The sequence below is a fragment of the Lithobates pipiens genome, unplaced genomic scaffold, assembly GCF_037356315.1.
Source record: "Lithobates pipiens isolate NorthernLeopardFrog02 unplaced genomic scaffold, aLitPip1_a1.2 Scaffold_1, whole genome shotgun sequence".
Taxonomy (NCBI): Eukaryota; Metazoa; Chordata; class Amphibia; order Anura; family Ranidae; genus Lithobates; species Lithobates pipiens.
This window is the reverse complement of record NW_027507685.1, coordinates 138,041,599-138,060,747: the sequence shown is the minus strand read 5'-3', so window position 1 is coordinate 138,060,747 and position 19,149 is coordinate 138,041,599. Positions and strand designations below refer to the sequence as shown.

The following is a 19,149-nucleotide window of genomic DNA, read 5'->3' as shown; positions in this document are numbered from 1 at the left end:
GAGCAGAACCTGTTGTACTAGATTTGTCTAAAATGAACTTCACACCCTCATTGAACTTTGAATTATTTAAACACATGGCAGGAATGTAACAAAGTATTACTGGATTGCTCATCATGAATAAAATTATAGATCTGTGATTAGTTGATTAACAGTTACACAATCATTATCTAACACCATTGGCTGCCTTGTTGCTTATTTAGTTTTGTGGTTTCAGCAGAAACTTGGCTAGGTGCAATAAGAGGTCATTGTAAATGTAAACTGAGGGAACATTTTCGTTTAAATTTTTTTTTGTACACATCAGGTTCCTTCATCTCACCTTGGCACCCCAGTCTTTATCCCAGGTTGCAATGTTCTATAGCTGCAAAAATTGTTGCACAATGCCTTCGAGATAATGATATAATGCAGTCATTGTGCAGATAGTTTTTCCACTCACTTTTTTTATTCCCCAATACATATAGCAAGGACTAGAACATGCTCATGAACTTTAAGGGGGGACCACCAAGGATGACTTAAACTTGTATGTCCACATGTATCAGAATTAAGGTTCTGTGTCCACCATGTAGCTACCTTGTCAAATATCCTAGTAGAAAATGATTGCCCATGGGTGTCATCTTCCATCCAAATACAGCTTAAGGCACAAATTATATTCATGACGTTATTTACTCTACAACTGGGTTCTTCATACTGGTCAACCCAATCCTATCCCACCACACCTGACCATAAAGCCTGGGGTACCACAACCTAAAAATGGAATCAACCAATCTGACTCACTTGTTTAGTAACAAGTCCAGCACTTGCTTGGTGGTAGCGAATGCCCGATACGTGCACAGGAAAATGGTGACGTAAGTGGAGTCATTGCCCTTGAACGCAGAGACCAGGTATTCCACCAGCTTCTCCAGAGTCCCGGCTTTGATGGTCCGAACTTTGCATGTCTCGTACAGGCTCAGCCCCGACTCATTCTCAAACTGCATTAGAAGAACAGAAGAGGTAGAAGAAAAAAAACACAATGTTAATCAGTTCCGTAGCTTACTATTTGGGATGGCTTGCCTTAAGAAATAAGCAAGAATCTGTTAGAGCCATCAGCTAGGAAAAAGAGCAAGATGTTAGACAGCAAGCATCAGACATTTACAAACAAGCAGCCCAAGTTATATGAAAAGGGGGTTTTGTGCAATGCATCAGTCAGTGGCAGTGTGAAGGGTATTATATTCATAGTAAAAAACACCATTTCGGATGGTGCAATTGCCGGCAATAAGCTCCAATTTGGCATGCAATTTGACATGTCAAATTGGCCCAATGTGAACTTGGGCTAACTCATGGATACGCAGCTGAACACTTCTTTTTCCATTAAAGCACAATGCTCTAGAGCAGGGATATGCAATTAGCGGACCTTCAGCTGTTGCAGAACTACAAGTCCCATGAGGCATAGCAAGACTGATAGCCACAAGCATGACACCCAGAGGCATGATGGGACCTGTAGTTTTGTAACAGCTGGAGGTCCGCTAATTGCATATCCCTGCTCTAGAGGCTGGCAGCTATTAAGGCATTCAAGTTCTCAAAAACAGAGTTCAGCTCCCTAGCTCACCTGGTTTCATTATACATTAAACATCAATGTATATTTTTAAATGGGGGGCAAAATTTAATTAAAATTAAATCTGAAAAAAAATTACACAGTGACAAGAAAAAATTAAATATCAATAATCAAACCATTAAAACAGATAAAAAAAATTTTTTTTTTTTTTAGTTTTTAACTCTCCTCTACTCTATCCAAAAAAGAAAAAAAGCTTTAGATATTCTGTAGAACCAAATACTGTTTACAAAGTTAAAATGCAATTAATTTCACATATGAGACAGATCAAAACTGTAATAAAACCAGCAGGTTCTTTTATAAAATAAACAAAAACGGAACGTCAAGTGCATTCCTGTAAAGTTTTTAGTACCTATAAGATCTATGGAATGCTGTCGGTAGCATGCATTTACTACGGTCATTGTTAGTCAATGCCATTACCTGCTGACACAGTACACAAAACCTCCACATGAGTTTCAGGAAACAGATTACATTTGTCATGTTCAAAACATACAGATATGCAGGATGCAGATGTTTATATAGAGGTACAGCATTATAGCTTTGTCTTCAGTTCAGCATATCAGTTTGGACATCCCTTTGTCGGAGTCCCATGCCAGCTTTTTGAAGCTATATGTTGCAGGAAATCACCTCTCTAAAAGATTCCAAGCCCATTGTGTCCGTGACCTACCATATTCGGGTTTAGACTAAAGCTGGCCTTTTACCGATTGAATTTCGGACAGTTCCTGATGAACTGGACTACATTTTATTTGGGGGTGGCCCTGTCTGCACTCTCCTGCCCAACATCCCCCAACTGAATAAAGGAAAAAAAAAAAAACGAAGGACCCGGGCAAAAACAATTGGCTGAACAGTACCTGCATCCAATCAGATGCAATCACACTTTAGGTATTCTGACAGCCACCGGTGCTGACTGTCCATACAATAAATGTTGTGGGAGATTTATCCATCGGCGCTGTATAAGATCTCACTTTGTCTTTGGGAGCGGATACTTTGACTGATCTGGCCAATCAACTCTAATCCCCTCCTTTAGTGGAGATTATGTTCTGACATTTGATCGCGTCACCTATGCTCTGGCATTTGGCACGTGACCAATGATAGAGGGAGCTGAAGACTAGTTTTCCACAGGAAAGGTATTTTAATGCTTCTTTTTATTTATTTAAAAGGCAGCAGGAAAGGAGGCGGTTGTTATTTCAGTATAGCTTTGCGTTAATGATGCTGATCTATGGCTCTTCTTGCGTTTCGCAAAGCATTCTGGGAGAATAAAAAAAACTCAAAATTAGCGGGACAGCAACAAGTCCCCCATCATGTAGACTATTTTAATTTATGACAGGATATGATAAGCTAAGAGTAGCCTTCCTTCCTGGTGTGAATGTCATAGCTGTAACACTCTGAACATCTACATTGCCCTGACTTCTATCACTCTATTCCGCTGGGATACAATGGAATGTGTATACTATAGATTTCATTTCCCCTGCATACCTTTTTCTCAAGTATGTTTTATTTTACCCTTCCGTCCCTGAATTCTATAAACTAAACTGCTTCCCCGGAGACTTGCACAGGTCAGGATCCTCAATGGGACTGAGTTACTGTAAGATCTTGGCTGACCTCCACTTGGCCGGCGCATGGGCCCACTCCCTCCCTGTCCCTGACATGGACTCTGTCTGGCTGAGGTAAGACTAATGATACAAGCAGTTTATTTCAACATGGGAGTCTATTTTTCATGTTACAGCTGCAGATTATACAGTCTGAAGAACAAAAGCGTCCTCCCCCTCCTTTAACCCATTACAGCAACTTGAAAATGATGCCCCCTTTGCAAGGCAGATGCATGCCCTATGTATTCTACTGTACAGGTCTGCTTCTCCCAAGGATTGCATAGATACCTACATCTATGTACCTATATATAACATTTTATAGAAAATAACCCAATGTGATCTTGAATAGTAAAATATTACCTTTTTAACTCTGATTTATATATGATGATGCATGGCTATACCTTGAGCCACAGTGGAGCTACTAATCCCTAGGTAAAGAGGGGGGTGGTTTGTTCCAATGCTGGCCTTCTGAATATGCTTGCATTCTTGCTATTTCTGGCTTTAGAAATTTTAAACCACTAACCTGGCACAAGCATTTAGAAAATAAAGTGAGAATATTGAATATCTAATCTGTATTTGTTTGAGGTCAGTGGCTGCCATTGCTATTAGTAAGCTTATACCTATGGCCTTTTGGCCCTTACTGTGCTGTCTTCTCAGCCCTTGCAGACTGTTTTTTTTTGTTGGTGCTTACTCAAGCCATCAAATTAAAATAATATTCCTAAAGTGGCACTAAACCCATATAAGAAAAAAAATAAATGGTGTATTACATGCTGTTTATACTCGGTCAGTCGCTAAGATCAGGTTTTTGCAGCATAAAGAAAACTAGTTGATCCTGCTGCAATCTCCCCCTTCTGTCCAAGTCCCCAATTCAGCTAGAGATTTTGCAAATCAGTGTTGGCAGCTCTGCACATGCTCAGTTTCCAGTGAGAGTTTCTATGTTGAGCATTTTCTACCCATCACATCTGAGCAGCCCATGTGACTATAGAGTCACACATGTGGTAAATAACAGCCCCCTCTCCCTCCTCCTCCTCCTCCTCCATGCCCACTAAGCAGCTAAACATAATGGGGGCAGGACATTACATGTAGACTAATGGAGGCTTCGTCTCCTTATTTTAAGGCACAGGCTAGAGGGGCAACAACTGCCACAGATCTGCCCACACCATGTTATTTCCACAAAATAATAAAGATTTGATTTCAAATATATATTTGTATCACAATTTAAAACAGTTTATTGATATTAGTTATTTATTTTTACTCTGTATTCCAACTGCATTGGAACATGTGAGCAGCAGTAGAGGACTACAAGCTCCTCCTGCTTATTTTCCCTATAGAGAGGCTGCAGAAAGAGCTGGGTCATGTGACAGCTGTATATCGATTAGGAAAAAGGGATTTCGATTTTTTTAAATCAAAATAATTACAGTGCCGTCATCCACATACAGAAATAGAAGTGACAACGTCAATTAAACAGTGTGTGTTTTGTATCACTTTAAGAGTGGCTTCTAGAAGTATGATCTTTATCACATACTTACATTGGTCCAACTTGGACCAATGTAAGATTCCAATGTCCAAAAACATGAGTGTCCAAGGTGATTGCAGTTATTTGACATAGCAGCAGATAACATACAAGCATTGAAAATTAATGTACAGATTAAAAACAATTAAAGGAGGTTAAGTTTAGCAGACATTGCTCATCACGTGCAGAAAAAGCCAGGGTAGAGCCATGATGGGTATAAGGTATGTGCATGAAATTGTATGGAGAACAGCTGCCATGACTGCAGTGTGATGTGGATTACTAGAGATAGCAGAATATGTACTTGGACTGCAGGAGAACTAAAAGGCATTTGTTTTGGGATCAAAACCAGTGTCGGAATATTTCATTACGCAGCCAGACAGATCAGGTCTTGGAGTTTTTGCTATGTGGGGGCCTCATTAGCTGCAGTTGTATGGTTTACTATTGTTTTATCTCCTTATTAGGAAGATAAAATGGCTGTCAATTTCAAATTTAGATTTGGATAACCCAACAAGCAATCATCACTATGAGCTTTAGTCACTAAACACAAAAATGGATAAAAAAAAAACAAGAAATCTCCAGGTCTGCTTAAATAAGGTGTAGGAGTCATGGGTATGCACCTGAAATGCCACAAAACACAACAAAAACTGACATTTCAATAAACAGCGGTAGGAGAACATCAAAGTGCAGCACTGCATAGAAACCAATTCAAATCTGAGATGTGCACATTGGCTCTATGCTGTGTTGAACCAAATTCTCCTGTGTATGTCCAATTTATGTGTGAAAGGCATCTTTTTTTTTTAGTTTACAGACAGACAAGGGCAGGCACACACACAGGTGTTAGTGAAAACAAAGCGGGCAGATCATATACATGATGGCTCGTTACTGCTTTCCTCTGTCTGCCCTGACCACATCATTTTATGGAATCCAAAGAGACCCCTCCGCCTCCCCCCATCCCAGTTTAGCACTAGCTCTGTCTTCCTCACCGTGGTATCCCGGGGTCCGGCAAGCCCGCCTTCCGCATTGCCCATGGGAGACGGTACCCTGCTTACCCCCAGCCATCGCTGCCCCTTGTTGGCGGTGTGGTGGAGCTGCACTTTGCGGAGCGAGATGCTGTAGATAACACCGTCATCCAGCTCTTCTCCAATCTCCTGCGCGGAGCTCTGTTAAAAAGCAGAAGAAAGGAAAAAAGAAGGAGGTTAATTATTTTCATCAACCTTCTACACATTAAGCATTTACATGAGATAATTAGATAGGACTCACACTAGGAAACTGTTCTGTGCCCAAGCAGGATTGTCCCCCTCCCCTGTGCCCTCTTATGTCATCACCTCTGCCAGCCAGACCTGTGATCCTACCTGCTTCCATACTTAGTGATCCGTGAGAGTTCCATGCTCGGGCACGGATAGCGATCACACAGATACGTTTCATGCATGAGTCCACAAAACTGTGCCCAAGCCCCACTCTTCAAGTGGGCCAGGGCACCGTGAAGCTGAACCGAGGCAAGCATGGTACAGAGCAATCACATTAGTCAACTAAATTGGACTTCGATTCAAACCTGCTCGGGCACAATACGACTTTGCTAATGTGAGGAGGATCATACAGTCTTTTTTTCCATGGCTGATGTAGTATTGAAATAAAGAAAACTACAACTCTGGTTTCATTACTCAAACGCTTAAAGTAAAGTACATTAGACAAAATGCTTACAGAAGCAATGGTCCCCAGTCCCCAAAAGCAACCAATCAGAAACCATTCTTCGTGAATTCTGATTACAAGGAAGTCATAAAAGCAGATATCTAATAGGCTGCCATGGTTGGCAGCCCCTCGTTCATGTAACAGTTACATTGTTCATGTAACATTCAGCCTCTGAATCCTGTTCAAAAGCCGCTCTCCAATGGAGCTTCTTTCTCAGCGGAAACTTCAGTAATCCTCTCTCACAATGTAATCGAATCTGCGGCCTCCCTGATAATGACACCCACTAGAACGTGTCCACAGCAGCTGCCAGTCACCAGATGGCCAAGAGAGGCGCATCAAATAATAAACAAAATGCGATTACCCCATAAACCTGTTAAGGGATTAAATGGCTTTTGTTTTTATTTATTTTTTTCACTGCCAATAATACTAGAGACTTGAAAAATGCAGGTTATTTTAAAACGAAAGATTACAAGCTCCTAAGCCTAGACTTTCACGTACAGCTAAAAGTAAAACGCTCCACAAATAGCACTCGTTGCTACCTGGTTATAAACTTAGTAGGACAATCAGATTACCACTTAATAGACATTCCACGTTCACAAAGTAAACATACCATTCATGCATTTTCTGAATTGCCTCTTGTCACTTCCTGAGTGCCCCCTTCAAAGCTCAACGCGGTGCCAGGTGCTCCGACACTTTCTTACAAAAAACACCACGAGTGGCAAACAGACCAGAGAAGATGAGGAAACGGAGCTCCTGTTCCAGGAAAAGGCTTTTATTATTGAAGTGGGGAAGAGACAGCCTTGAGTTCCTCTTATACAAGGTATGGGATGTAATGTATAGGTTATGGAACGCCCCATCACTCTACCTGACAGACCTGAAGAGGCAGAGATTTCCTCCTTCGCCGCCATTACTGTACTTAACCCTATGCATACCTTCCGACATTCTGGGATGGGGGAAGGACAAAACATAGCACAAACTTTTCCTTCAGATCAACTATTCAACTGAATGAAATGCTTAGTGCAGTCTTAACACTTTTTATATTTAAAATAAATAGCTTTTCCTGGACTGACTCCTGCTGAATAAGCCAATATTTGTGCCATGGGTGGCCAGCTTTAATCGCTTATGCAATGGGGCATGGCAAGCTTGGTGGACCTGGAAACTCAGGTTTAGAGTTTGTAAACTGCCAAGCTGTCTAATCTGGTAGAGCAATAACATTTACCAATGGGACAATCTGCTATACCTACAATTACCAAGTATATCCCACATATACACCCACCAACTACACAAACGGACAGATAACAATCTTCGCCATCTTTGACTGTCCCCCTGTAAAAACAAGGTATTTGCATTGTGGGCAAAATACCTGGACAAAGTTGGATGTTGTACAAGGTCTTACAATCGGCCAACTATGTGTTTAGGAGGCATCTGCAAAGCTTTTCCGGAACCCTGACACGCTTTGCAAGTTGCCAATGCCTTCAAATAACTTGAAGCAAACTCATTTTGATTTGTAACGTGCGCACTAGACCAATTTTACAAAGCGGTTGGAAAGCCTAAGAGCATAAATCAAATGCTTTACGTCCATATGATGAAGTCTAAAAATGTGTTTGAGGTTCTGTGATTTTTCTTTTAAATGAAGCATAAGGTGGAATTCCATTTTTTTTCTATTTCTTCTGCACAACTGATAGTTTCAAAAGCATATCAATGTAAAAAAAAAAAAAAAAACAAAAAAAAAAAAAAAAAACGGAACAATTATCTCCACAGAAAACAGAAGCGGAAGGACCTGTAGTAGCTGAAGTGAAAGGGTTAAAGTCAAGTTGGTTTTGCTTCCCCATTCTCAACTCGTCACATGCACTTTCTGCACATTCAAGAAATTCCCCCAAAACTTCCTCCATCTCGTATCCTCAGAATCAAGATGGCCTAATAACGTTGTTCTGGGTTTCGCTCCAACCGCAGATTTTCTGACAGGGCTGGTATGGCGCAGGTCTGGCCCGCAGCGCCTATAAAAGCACCTCTCTGTAAAGAGAATTTATTAGAAGGTCTTTGAAGGAAACCCTGCAATCTCCATTTACAAGAACGCATGTAGTTTAAAGAGAGTAAAGCTTGGTTAAATGAAAACCCAAGGCCTTGATGTAAGGAAACCAAGCTAACCACTATGCTGCCATTTTGTTTCAACAAAACCTGACTATTGTTCAGACAAATGCGACTTTTTGGATAAAAAAGGAGATCCTATCAGGTCACACAACTCGCAGACTCCAATACAAAAAATGTCCTTCGGTCATAAGTGCTGTTACGCAAAATATATGCAAATATCCAGACGTGCAGACATTTCTATGCAAAGAACAGACGACACAAACTGACTTTGCTTTCCTGTAGCTCAGAAAGAAAAAAAACAGGAGATGTGTCTACTATGGTTTTGAAAAGCTAATTTTTGGTTCTACCCCTTTGCGCTTCTGAAAAGGCTCAGTGTACATTTAATCGGCACGTAGTTTCTTACCGTATGTGTGAGAATAAAAGGGAAAATGTGGTTAGTATTATTCTTTATAAACTGCCAACAGCGCATTATAAAAAAAAAGTGCAAATCACAAACACTAGAAGACAAATTACAGAAACTTGATGCAGAGAAAAAAGCGCAATTGATTTCATCTTATTTTTTGGGCGACTGGTGGCCATGGTTGCACAACACTAAGACACTTCCACTTACAAAAGCCTAAAACCATGATTTCTATGCCAGGCAGCATTAAAAGACCCTTCCGCTTATAAAACCCCTATAAGCCAGCTAATCTATTGGTTACCAGTCAGTACCCCATGCTTTTTTTCTAGACTTCTAATACACACTGGACGTCAAATTGTTGAATACCTACTGTGCACAATCGAATTGCTATGGGCACAGACAATTCTTATTTCTGACAAACAAGGGCTTGGTTTTCATTTAAACATTAGGCTGGCAGCTTGCGCATATTCGTTTACATAATGGTTACCACCAACACGCCCAACCCTTAAACCCCAAAAAAGAATTTTAGAACTTCCAAGCTTGCATATTTAGATTCCGGACATCATTTCTGGATGTGGTTTAAAATCAGTATTTTTGTAACACATGGTTCCTCATTTTATTGCTGATATTTTGTTTTAAATTTTTTTAAAAAAATATCTGATTATCCTGCAAAAATATTACCATAGTAACCAGGAGGGAGTAAAGAGGAAATAATTTGGGCTTTGGAGGGGGGCCTCAAAAAGCACCAGCAAGCCAAAGATGATATCGGGTTATTAGAGGTGAAAAAAAGATACGTAAAAAAATAAAAATAAAAATAAAGGAAAAAACTGAAAAGGCCAGATCACATGCTTTGAAACAAGTTGAGGTTTTGTGCACTGAACAGCCCGAGAGCTGCAGACTACTTCCTACATCAGCCTTTCTCAAAACCAAGGTTCCTCTAGAAGTTGCTAGGGGTTCTTGAGCATTTATCAATTTCTACTCTCAGAAAAGCAAGCATTGGCACCACTGAACTTTTCAGCTACTGTATCTGTAAGGAGGACATTCTTCGCACTGTCCACCAATGTAAGGCTTTGGGGGGGGGGGGGGGGGGGTGCCCTATTGTTGGGATAAATGGGAATAATAGTGCCTAATCAAGAGCAATTGGTGGAATCGTTTCCCAAAGGCCAGATAAAGGCAATCAAAAGGCCACATTCGACCCCTGGACCACAGTTTGGAGACCACTTAACCCTTGCAGTGTGAACGGATCATTTTGCCAGAGTTAGGCTTTAAGGAGTCTCTTCTCTCACTGACCTCCAGTGTAAAGGTGCCCTTTTCCCAGTGACCACAAATCTAAGGGGGCCCTTCTCCACAAGCCACCAACGTAGAAAGGTGCTTTTCAGACCACAAGCACTACAATTTTTACTGTGTACGTTTCATTTTTGCTCATTATTTCATTTGGCTATTCCTGAATAAATTAGGATTATACAGAGCAGCCCTGGTTGTCAAATAAATATGCTAAGTACATCACATTCCTTATGCTTTTATCCATCTCTACATTTCAGTAGATAAACTTACTAACATGGGTTCCCGGAGACCAGAAAGTTATTTTAAGGTTTCCTCAGGTGTTAAAAAGGTCGAGCCTATGCAAACCCTGTGAACAGGCATTAGGTTGTTTGTGGCTTTGACCAAAGTAAGGTCCAGGCACCAGCAACAGGCTGCAAGTAAAATATAGCTATAGATGCAAAACCCCAACACATCTCAATGAAGCTGCAAGAACCAACACACAGGCCACAATGTCACACTAATGTGGTTGAGGCGTGATACATTTATACAAGTGCAAATCAGCATTTCAGCTTCAGAAAGTGAAATGGAAACCTAATTTGCATTATTACTGTAAATGAGAAGAAAATGTCAAAAGCAAAAATATTTCCTTTTTCTTCTCCCCAACATCAACAATGTCTAGTGGTATGATGGGCTGTTTTCTTCATCCCTGGTCAAGCACACAAGATGGCCACCTTTATTTAAGTACAGGAGACAATATTTTATGTAAAGTAATGATTTGTGAGAACGTACAAGCTGAAAATTTCCATCATAACAGAATCTTCAACATGTACACTTGCTTTTCCAGTGAAAGCTGTGTGCATTATACGTCTGATCCAAGGCTGCACGACACTTGAATAGTAATCATATAGACAGCTTGGAAACCAATGTGGGGATGATCATGAGGTGACAGACAACTGCCAGCTGGGAAGTCATGCAGCAGAGCAGAAATGTTGTGCTGGAGGAAAATGCATGAATGGCCGACTAGCAAATGCGATCACAACCATATGTCTGGTCTCAGTAGGAATGCAAAAGTCGAGACCTCAAAAGGAGGCAGCAGACAACGTACGCCATTACCGGCATTACCAGCAGTGGCCAACCGAGGGAGCCTGGCAATTACACTTACTGCTTGTTATCTTATTAGAGGAACACCATCCTCAAACTTCCTTCGCTACTTGGCAAGTCCCTGATCTGCATATCCAGTGTTGGATAACTAAAACCTAAACCGGAAATATTATATACTGCAAGGAAGAATGAAAGAACCAACAAGAAAATATGATTAGGATTTACGCTGCAGAAATCGGTTGTTATTTTTCAAAAAAGTCCCCTTGGTGGTGTTCAATTTCCTATCCATCTTTATATTCTTAGAAATTGATTTCCGGGCATAAATCAAAACCATCTCCAAGAGGCAAAACAAAAAACAGAGGCAAAAGGTTTAAAGGAAAAAAACGTGACTCATACGCCAATCCCTCCCATCTACAAGCTATTGTGGTTATGTGGCCACAAGTGTTAGTCATTCCGGTACAATACAAGGACACATAGTGACAGCATGAAACAAAACAAAGGCTCCAGGCCGCCTTTTGTTGCTGTCATCTAGTCATTATTTTGTGCGGACCTGACCTTCGGAAAGTAACCAGCCGTGCAATATATTATAGAGTGACGAAAAGAGTATGCAATTAAAGAGATAGATTCCAAAGATGGGAAGGAAGGCTATGGTGCAGAGGCAATATATAACAAGCATATAAATATATATAAAAAAATAATAGGCATATAAAACACACATACATTAAATTACATACATGCTCACAGTACTGAGCACTGGTCTTGAAACAGGTGGGTAAAATATCAAAAATTCTTTAAGAATGTACGATCAGATGGAAATATTTTGGCGAACTTGGAAACCCTGGCTCACATACATTTTTGGAAGGAAAAATAAAAAATAAAATAAAATCATGCTTCTCTTTTAAATCTTTTCTATCCTTCTCTTTGAGAGAGCAACTATCAGCTCCCACCCCCCACCACAGAGCAAAGTGTTAGGCTGGCCATACGTGGAGCAAATTTGTTTCCTGCAACCCGGCATGATGGTTGTACCCAAGTTGATCGATCGATCAACTTGGTACATTCAACCTGCCCATACACAGTTCCTGTTGAACCGGCTTAGATTCAAATTGTGTAGGCCTCCCGGGAGAGGTGCAGAAATAGGATGGGAGTTGGTTTGACTGAACCGGTTCAGACACTACATTATACCACTATCGACAAAAGGTATTTTCAGAGTCAGTTCCCATATGAAGGTATAACTGGATCAAATAGCCTCCTCTGGCCTGGTGTTTTATTCAGGAAAGCATGTGGGCAATAGGAGACCAAATTCTAGTCTTTATGGTTACTTGGGTTCAATATATTATTTTGTATCGTTTTGAATATTCTTTTCACAAGTTAAAATCGGCTTCTACGATTAAATCACACAAGCTGAAATTTCTGATTGCTATCCCCTCCCATGCATTGTTCAACAGTATTTGCCTGGGCTCTCTTGTTTTGTACTTTAACTTTAAAATCTAATAAATTGGTAATGATCATCTACTGGTTGAACTAGATGGACTTTTATCAACCAGACTATGTAAAAAACTTTGGATAGAAATTCTTTAAGAATTGTTACAGAATTTTCTAGATTTATCCACCAGTTTAAAGCCCTGTGGAGTGGTCACTACTGTGTCAGATTATACTAGAACATGGCTAATACATTAATAAAATAGTGATATTTACTTGTGTACCTATAATCTCTTTATGACCTAAACACGACCACAGATCTCAGATGGTGGTCAGCCATCCATGTGTCTTCTGAAACAGTTTTAACGAACATAGATTTTCACAAGGTTGGCATCGTAAGTGGAAGAGAGAAGCTAGGATTTTAGGAAAATCCAAAGCAGTCGACCACTTCATCCCATCTAGAACACAGGACTGGGCAGTCCTGATTATAACAAAACTAGCAAATCAGGCAAAGCTTTTTTATGTCTCATGTTTGTAAAGTAACATTATCCATCTTGTCCAGTGGGAAATGTTCTATAGTAACGGAGACGGTCTGTTCTATAGTTAAGGAGACGGTCAGAGGCGACTGCCTCAGATACAGAGATAAATGAGGCCCAACACATAGAAGGGGAGTCTGCCAGGGCACCAATGATTCTCAAGTGCCTGAGTGGGAGGTAAACTGGGAGAAGCGGGCATTTGCTGCTGTGGAAGTCTTGTGACAGGGCCATGCATGGAGCCAACAGCTCAGCAGCAGATTAAACCCATAAACCTCTTAGTTCAGCAGGAGACAGACTGTTCTGGTTTGGACAACGAAAAGAAAGAAACTTCATTGTTTCTTGGAAATACGGAAAAAAAAAAAAAAAAAAAAAAAAAAAAAAAACACAAGGCTCAGTGATACCCTAATTTTAAATAGAACACCACAAGATCATCCATGTATTTGGCAAGCATCCATTCAGTATAGATGCACAATGTATACAATTGATCAGAGTCAAAGAAAGCTGATGTCAACTTTTTTCTAGAGGAAAAACTTTTTTTTTTTGTCCGATGCCTCTTCTGGCTAGACTTCAAAACTATTTAACGCTTAAAAGAGAGTCTAGTTAAAGTAAACTTTTAGAATTAGAAATATGGAAGCGGTCTTTGTTAACCTGTTTCTGGATGTGCTTGGCTGTCTCTGGCTCGAATATCCTCCCAGTTTTCGGTCTAGAACAATCGCTTGGCCAGTTGGGGGAAGGTTAGATCTCCATACATATTCTAGGTCGGTCAGTCAAAAAGTATTGAGGTCAATAAATCAGCATTTTCATCAAAGGCATTACCAGTACAGAATTTTTTTTTTAATAAGCAGTAAACAAAGTCATTTTAATTCTTACTTTTGGCATAACCAAGGTGGAAACATGGAGGCGAGAATGTAATATTTAAATGGCTACCATAAGTAAGGGTGTTTTCAGTAGGCCTCGATTCTCATGAATGGTGGCCCTCCATATTATGTGCAACATTAAGGCAGAGGTTTTAAACACCTAACATACAGAGTCAAACCTCAACACGGCACTTTGTTCTGGTTAAACTTCCCTCTTCTCATGAAAGATTGCCCTTCTCCAAAAGCCAACATCAAGGACACAATGTTAAATCAATGCAGTGGAAAAAGTCATGCTTGAAAGCTTGATCCTCATTCTCATTTTATTGGAGGTTATCACAAAATTAATGTCACTACCCACAAAATATCAAAAAGCAAGCATGCAGGCAAGTTAATCCCTTACGACAAGCTCTCCCAACTTCATTAAAAATTACCATCAACCTACTCCTGTATTGAGACAATAAAACGTTCTATCACTACAGCAAACTGACCATTGTTGCTTATCGCAACCTAGGAGTACACAGTGTATGCATTTTTTGGGCATTACACACCCGTGTAGAGAAAAAAAACACACACACACACACACGTTCAACTATTGAAGCAATTCCAAAACTACAAATTTAGAAATTCTCTTCTAAAACAACATAGGACTATCCTTAGCGCCACAACAGAGGCTCAATGAGATTCCAATAAGGTGAAAGGGAGAAGACAGAAGGTACGGATTATGGTGACTCATGCCTCGGAAATGTCATTAGCAAATCAAAAGGGTAGGCCACATTCCTATAGATGGCAAGATGAACAAAATATGTGTGCTTTAACAAACATATTTCAGGACCTCTGCGACAACAGAAAACTGCATGTATGAAACTGAAATTCAGGTGGTGTTGGTTCACAATGCACAGCTGGTGGAATTATTAAACATAACCCGTTACCAACTTTACCTACTTTGTCTGCAATAGAAGAACTGTTCATGTATATTATCCCTGGTATCAGACAACCTCACATATCTGCTTGTCTATACTCCAGGATTTGCTACTGCTAAGCAAGCAAAGCTCTATGTGTCTCAATTGTCCCCATTCCATTTTGGTGGTTCGTCTGCTTATTTCCACAGATGAATGTAGTTTCTCGAAGGGTGTACTCACACTAGGCATGGTTGCTTTGTCCACCTCCACCCACTCACTCGTTGGTCTGTGCTCATACTATGCTGTGCCAGAGCGTGCTTACATCATCTCCTCTTCCAAAGGGACCACAGAGATCCCCGATTTCATGGTCCACGAGTGCCTAGTTATCTCTGGGAGTTCCGTGCTTGGACATAGCTAGTGATCACAAATGCATACCATGTCCAAGTCCAGCTGAACTGTGCCTGAGCCCACCTTTTCAAGTAGGTATGCTGAACTGTATCCAAACTCACATCTTAAAAGTTGACCAGGGCACGGCATGCTGAACTGTGCGCCTGAGCACGGTGCGGAGAGACCACTTTAGTCAACCAGACTGGACATTGGTGTATAAATATGCCCAGGCATGGTATAGATCACCTAGAGTGAGTACACCATAAAACTCGAAATACACCATAATCACGAAATGCCACATGGAAGTATTTTTCATTGCTTGAGCTTGGTACTAATACATAACGGCCAATATTCATGCCGTCACTGAGGTCTTGTAGAGGAGAGATGCGCAACCCCTAGATCTGTGTCCAACACCCTCATTTCCAATTATGTTTCGCCAACGCGGCGACCGTGAAATCCTTTTCAGTGTACCCATCACATTTAATAGCAGAGCCATTTGTAGCCATTCAATGAGGAGTTCTACAGAGCAATTACCATCTATGATATGCGGCACTTGATACAAACCAAAGGCGACACAGAAAGAACAAAACCGTAGGAGGTCAAACATACCGAACAGAGACAGAAGACAAGCAGAATAGATCACCTCAGATACCCGGCTGAGCACAAAACTGAGGTTAGGATGCGAAATTATATTACTATTGATTGTCTTCTCTGAAAGGCAGTATCCAAGTTGGAGTTTGAGCCAATTATAATTAAATGAATCATCACAGTCAAATTTAAATATGAAAAAATTAGACAGGCTGTAAAAGCAAAGAAAAATGTAAAAGCGCAGAACATGACATTATGTTAGAGATAAATCAAGTATAAATCAAGTTGGATTAACCCCTGATTTCCCACACAATTACATGCATACTACCCCTTTACCAAATTATAACTGATGATTTTGCTTTGCTAGTAATAAATACCTCAAGCTCAGCCCTTTGGACCTTCAGGAGCATGCCGTCAATTCCATAGAATATTTCAAGAATTCTTGTACCGCACAAGGCGAGCTTCACACTTTAGCGCCAGCATTTTCATTTTTGGTGTGTTTCTACACTCGTTTTTGATGCAAGGTGTAATTTCTTTTGTTTAGGTCAGTGAAAAACAGGTTGCTAGGAGGAGGAGATGATTGTAGGGTGTGAAGAACACACGTTCCATGTGTTTTTCAGGTTCTCCTATTCAAGTCTATGGAGCCAAAACCCCATGATCCTGCCCCAGACAAGCTCCTGTACTTTTGGCACAACAAGTGACAGCACATTGCTTAGATGTTAGTGGGCCCCATGGAATAAAATGGAAATCCTATTGTTGAGCGGTGTTGTGCTTCTAGAAAATACCAAACTCCGTTTATGTAAATTTTATATATGGTGTTTGCAATAATGCATTTTATGGATCTCCAGCTAAGCAATATATAGGCTTTGCCAAAGAATGACACACAGACATACTTTTTGATCCTTTCAACTTTCAAAAATTGAGAACTGGAAATCTAACCATGGTCAAAGGCTTTACTAAGCTCCTGAGCCATAACTATGATATAGTTCCTACAATCTAAGGCTGGGTATCCACCATATACAGATGTGGCTCACAGCAGGGGGTCTGGTGTGTCCCTGTTCTCCGTTTCAGGCCCAAATTTTTGCCTGAATTAGCTAAAGACGCACAGGACCCCTGTGCAAGCGATCCGCGGCTGCCCCGGAGACAGGCATGTACTGGCCATTGGGACTACCGGGAGTTTACCGGTGGGCCAATGGCTCAGTGGGCCACTCTGATGTAAGGGGGCTGGTGACGGGACACTCTGATGTAAGGGGGTGCTGACGGGACACTCTGATGTAAGGGGGTGCTGACGGGACACTCTGATGTAAGGGGGTGCTGACGGGACACTCTGATGTAAGGGGGTGCTGACGGGACACTCTGATGTAAGGGGGTGCTGACGGGACACTCTGATGTAAGGGGGTGCTGACGGGACACTCTGATGTAAGGGGGTGCTGACGGGACACTCTGATGTAAGGGGGTGCTGACGGGACACTCTGATGTAAGGGGGTGCTGACGGGACACTCTGATGTAAGGGGGTGCTGACGGGACACTCTGATGTAAGGGGGTGCTGACGGGACACTCTGATGTAAGGGGGTGCTGACGGGACACTCTGATGTAAGGGGGTGCTGACGGGACACTCTGATGTAAGGGGGTGCTGACGGGACACTCTGATGTAAGGGGGTGCTGACGGGACACTCTGATGTAAGGGGGTGCTGACGGGACACTCTGATGTAAGGGGGTGCTGACGGGACACTCTGATGTAAGGGGGTGCTGACGGGACACTCTGATGTAAGGGGGTGCTGACGGGACACTCTGATGTAAGGGGGTGCTGACGGGACACTCTGATGTAAGGGGGTGCTGACGGGACACTCTGATGTAAGGGGGTGCTGACGGGACACTCTGATGTAAGGGGGTGCTGACGGGACACTCTGATGTAAGGGGGTGCTGACGGGACACTCTGATGTAAGGGGGTGCTGACGGGACACTCTGATGTAAGGGGGTGCTGACGGGACACTCTGATGTAAGGGGGTGCTGACGGGACACTCTGATGTAAGGGGGTGCTGACGGGACACTCTGATGTAAGGGGGTGCTGACGGGACACTCTGATGTAAGGGGGTGCTGACGGGACACTCAAAATGTAAGTGGGCCGGTCTGGATGAAGTCCAGGGCCAAATTTCTGTCCCAGTCCAGCCCTGCCCGGAGATGTGCGAAGCACACACTGCCAATTGGATGCAGGGAAAACTTCATCCAATTCGCATAAGAGTGAACCCAGCCTCAAGTGTTTTAGTAAATATAAACTGCTTAATACCCTTTCTCATCAGCAGTATATTGCAGTCTTGACACTTCTATCAGTGTCCGATTAAAGCTTGTAGGAGGAGTTTTTCTATTCTCCTCTGACTGTCCTTTGAGGCTGCTGATTGGCCCTGTGCTGATCACATGTATCCTTCTAATAAAAAAAAACTAATAAAAAACCTGTAGCAATATACACCAAACTGAGCATGTGCAGAGTGACTCCAAAGGTTCCATCTTATCAGGAGATGGACTGGGGACTGTGGAAGAAGGGGAAGATCAGAAAAGACAGGATCAAACAGACTTTTTTTTTTTTTTTTTTTTACACAATGTGGCTCCACAGTGAGTATATAAATGCATATAAAGACTGATTTTACTTTTGTGGAGTAACACTTATAAAAACAAAAAATGGTTGCCATGAGTGGCAGACAAATTTTCTTTTTAGATTACTTTATACAGTATACAAGGCTAAGTGTTCACAAATGACCTATGCACTTGCTTTAAAACAGATGCAATAAATAATCGTCGATATTAACCTCTTGCACGATCAGAAACCAAAATTACCGATGCGCTAGAAACGTATTTGCAGAACGTTGTATTGTGTGATGTTTGCAGATGGTCTTTCATGTTTTTAGGCTTGGACAATGTTAAACTGACCCACTAAACAGCTGAAGTGGATGTAATTTAGGGTGCTTTCGTGAGACCCTGAGAAGTTGGCTTTTTTTAATAGCAGGGTTGAATGAAGGAGGGGAAAAAAAATAACACAGCTTGACCCCTTCAATTTGTAACAATGGCTGTCTGACCAGAGCCAGTGACAGCCACTCTGGTACAAAATGACGATGTGTCCTACATGAGGGGACTGGAATTATACGGATGGATTCCTGCCATGGTTGGTTGATCACGGACCAACTCTCACTCCGTGTCACTTCTACAGCGCTCACCATACAATAACGACACTCAAAAG

The 19,149-nt window shown here is 41.5% G+C and overlaps 1 protein-coding gene across 7 annotated transcripts in view; it reads right to left on the bottom strand.

The window, feature by feature from the left end:
• The window catches only part of RALGDS (ral guanine nucleotide dissociation stimulator), a 240,723-nt gene that overhangs the window by 24,621 nt on the left and 196,953 nt on the right, over positions 1 to 19,149 (bottom strand). For 4 of the 7 annotated variants that reach the window (XM_077477510.1, XM_077477493.1, XM_077477475.1 and 1 more), the window contains exons 2-3: positions 5,671 to 5,847; positions 772 to 965 (exon numbers count right to left, since the gene is read on the bottom strand). In XM_077477510.1, the coding sequence (XP_077333636.1) occupies positions 772 to 965; positions 5,671 to 5,847 (371 nt within the window). The remainder of the gene's footprint in view (positions 1 to 771; positions 966 to 5,670; positions 5,848 to 19,149) is intronic. The other 3 variants (XM_077477521.1, XM_077477502.1, XM_077477529.1) reach the window with 1 other exon arrangement.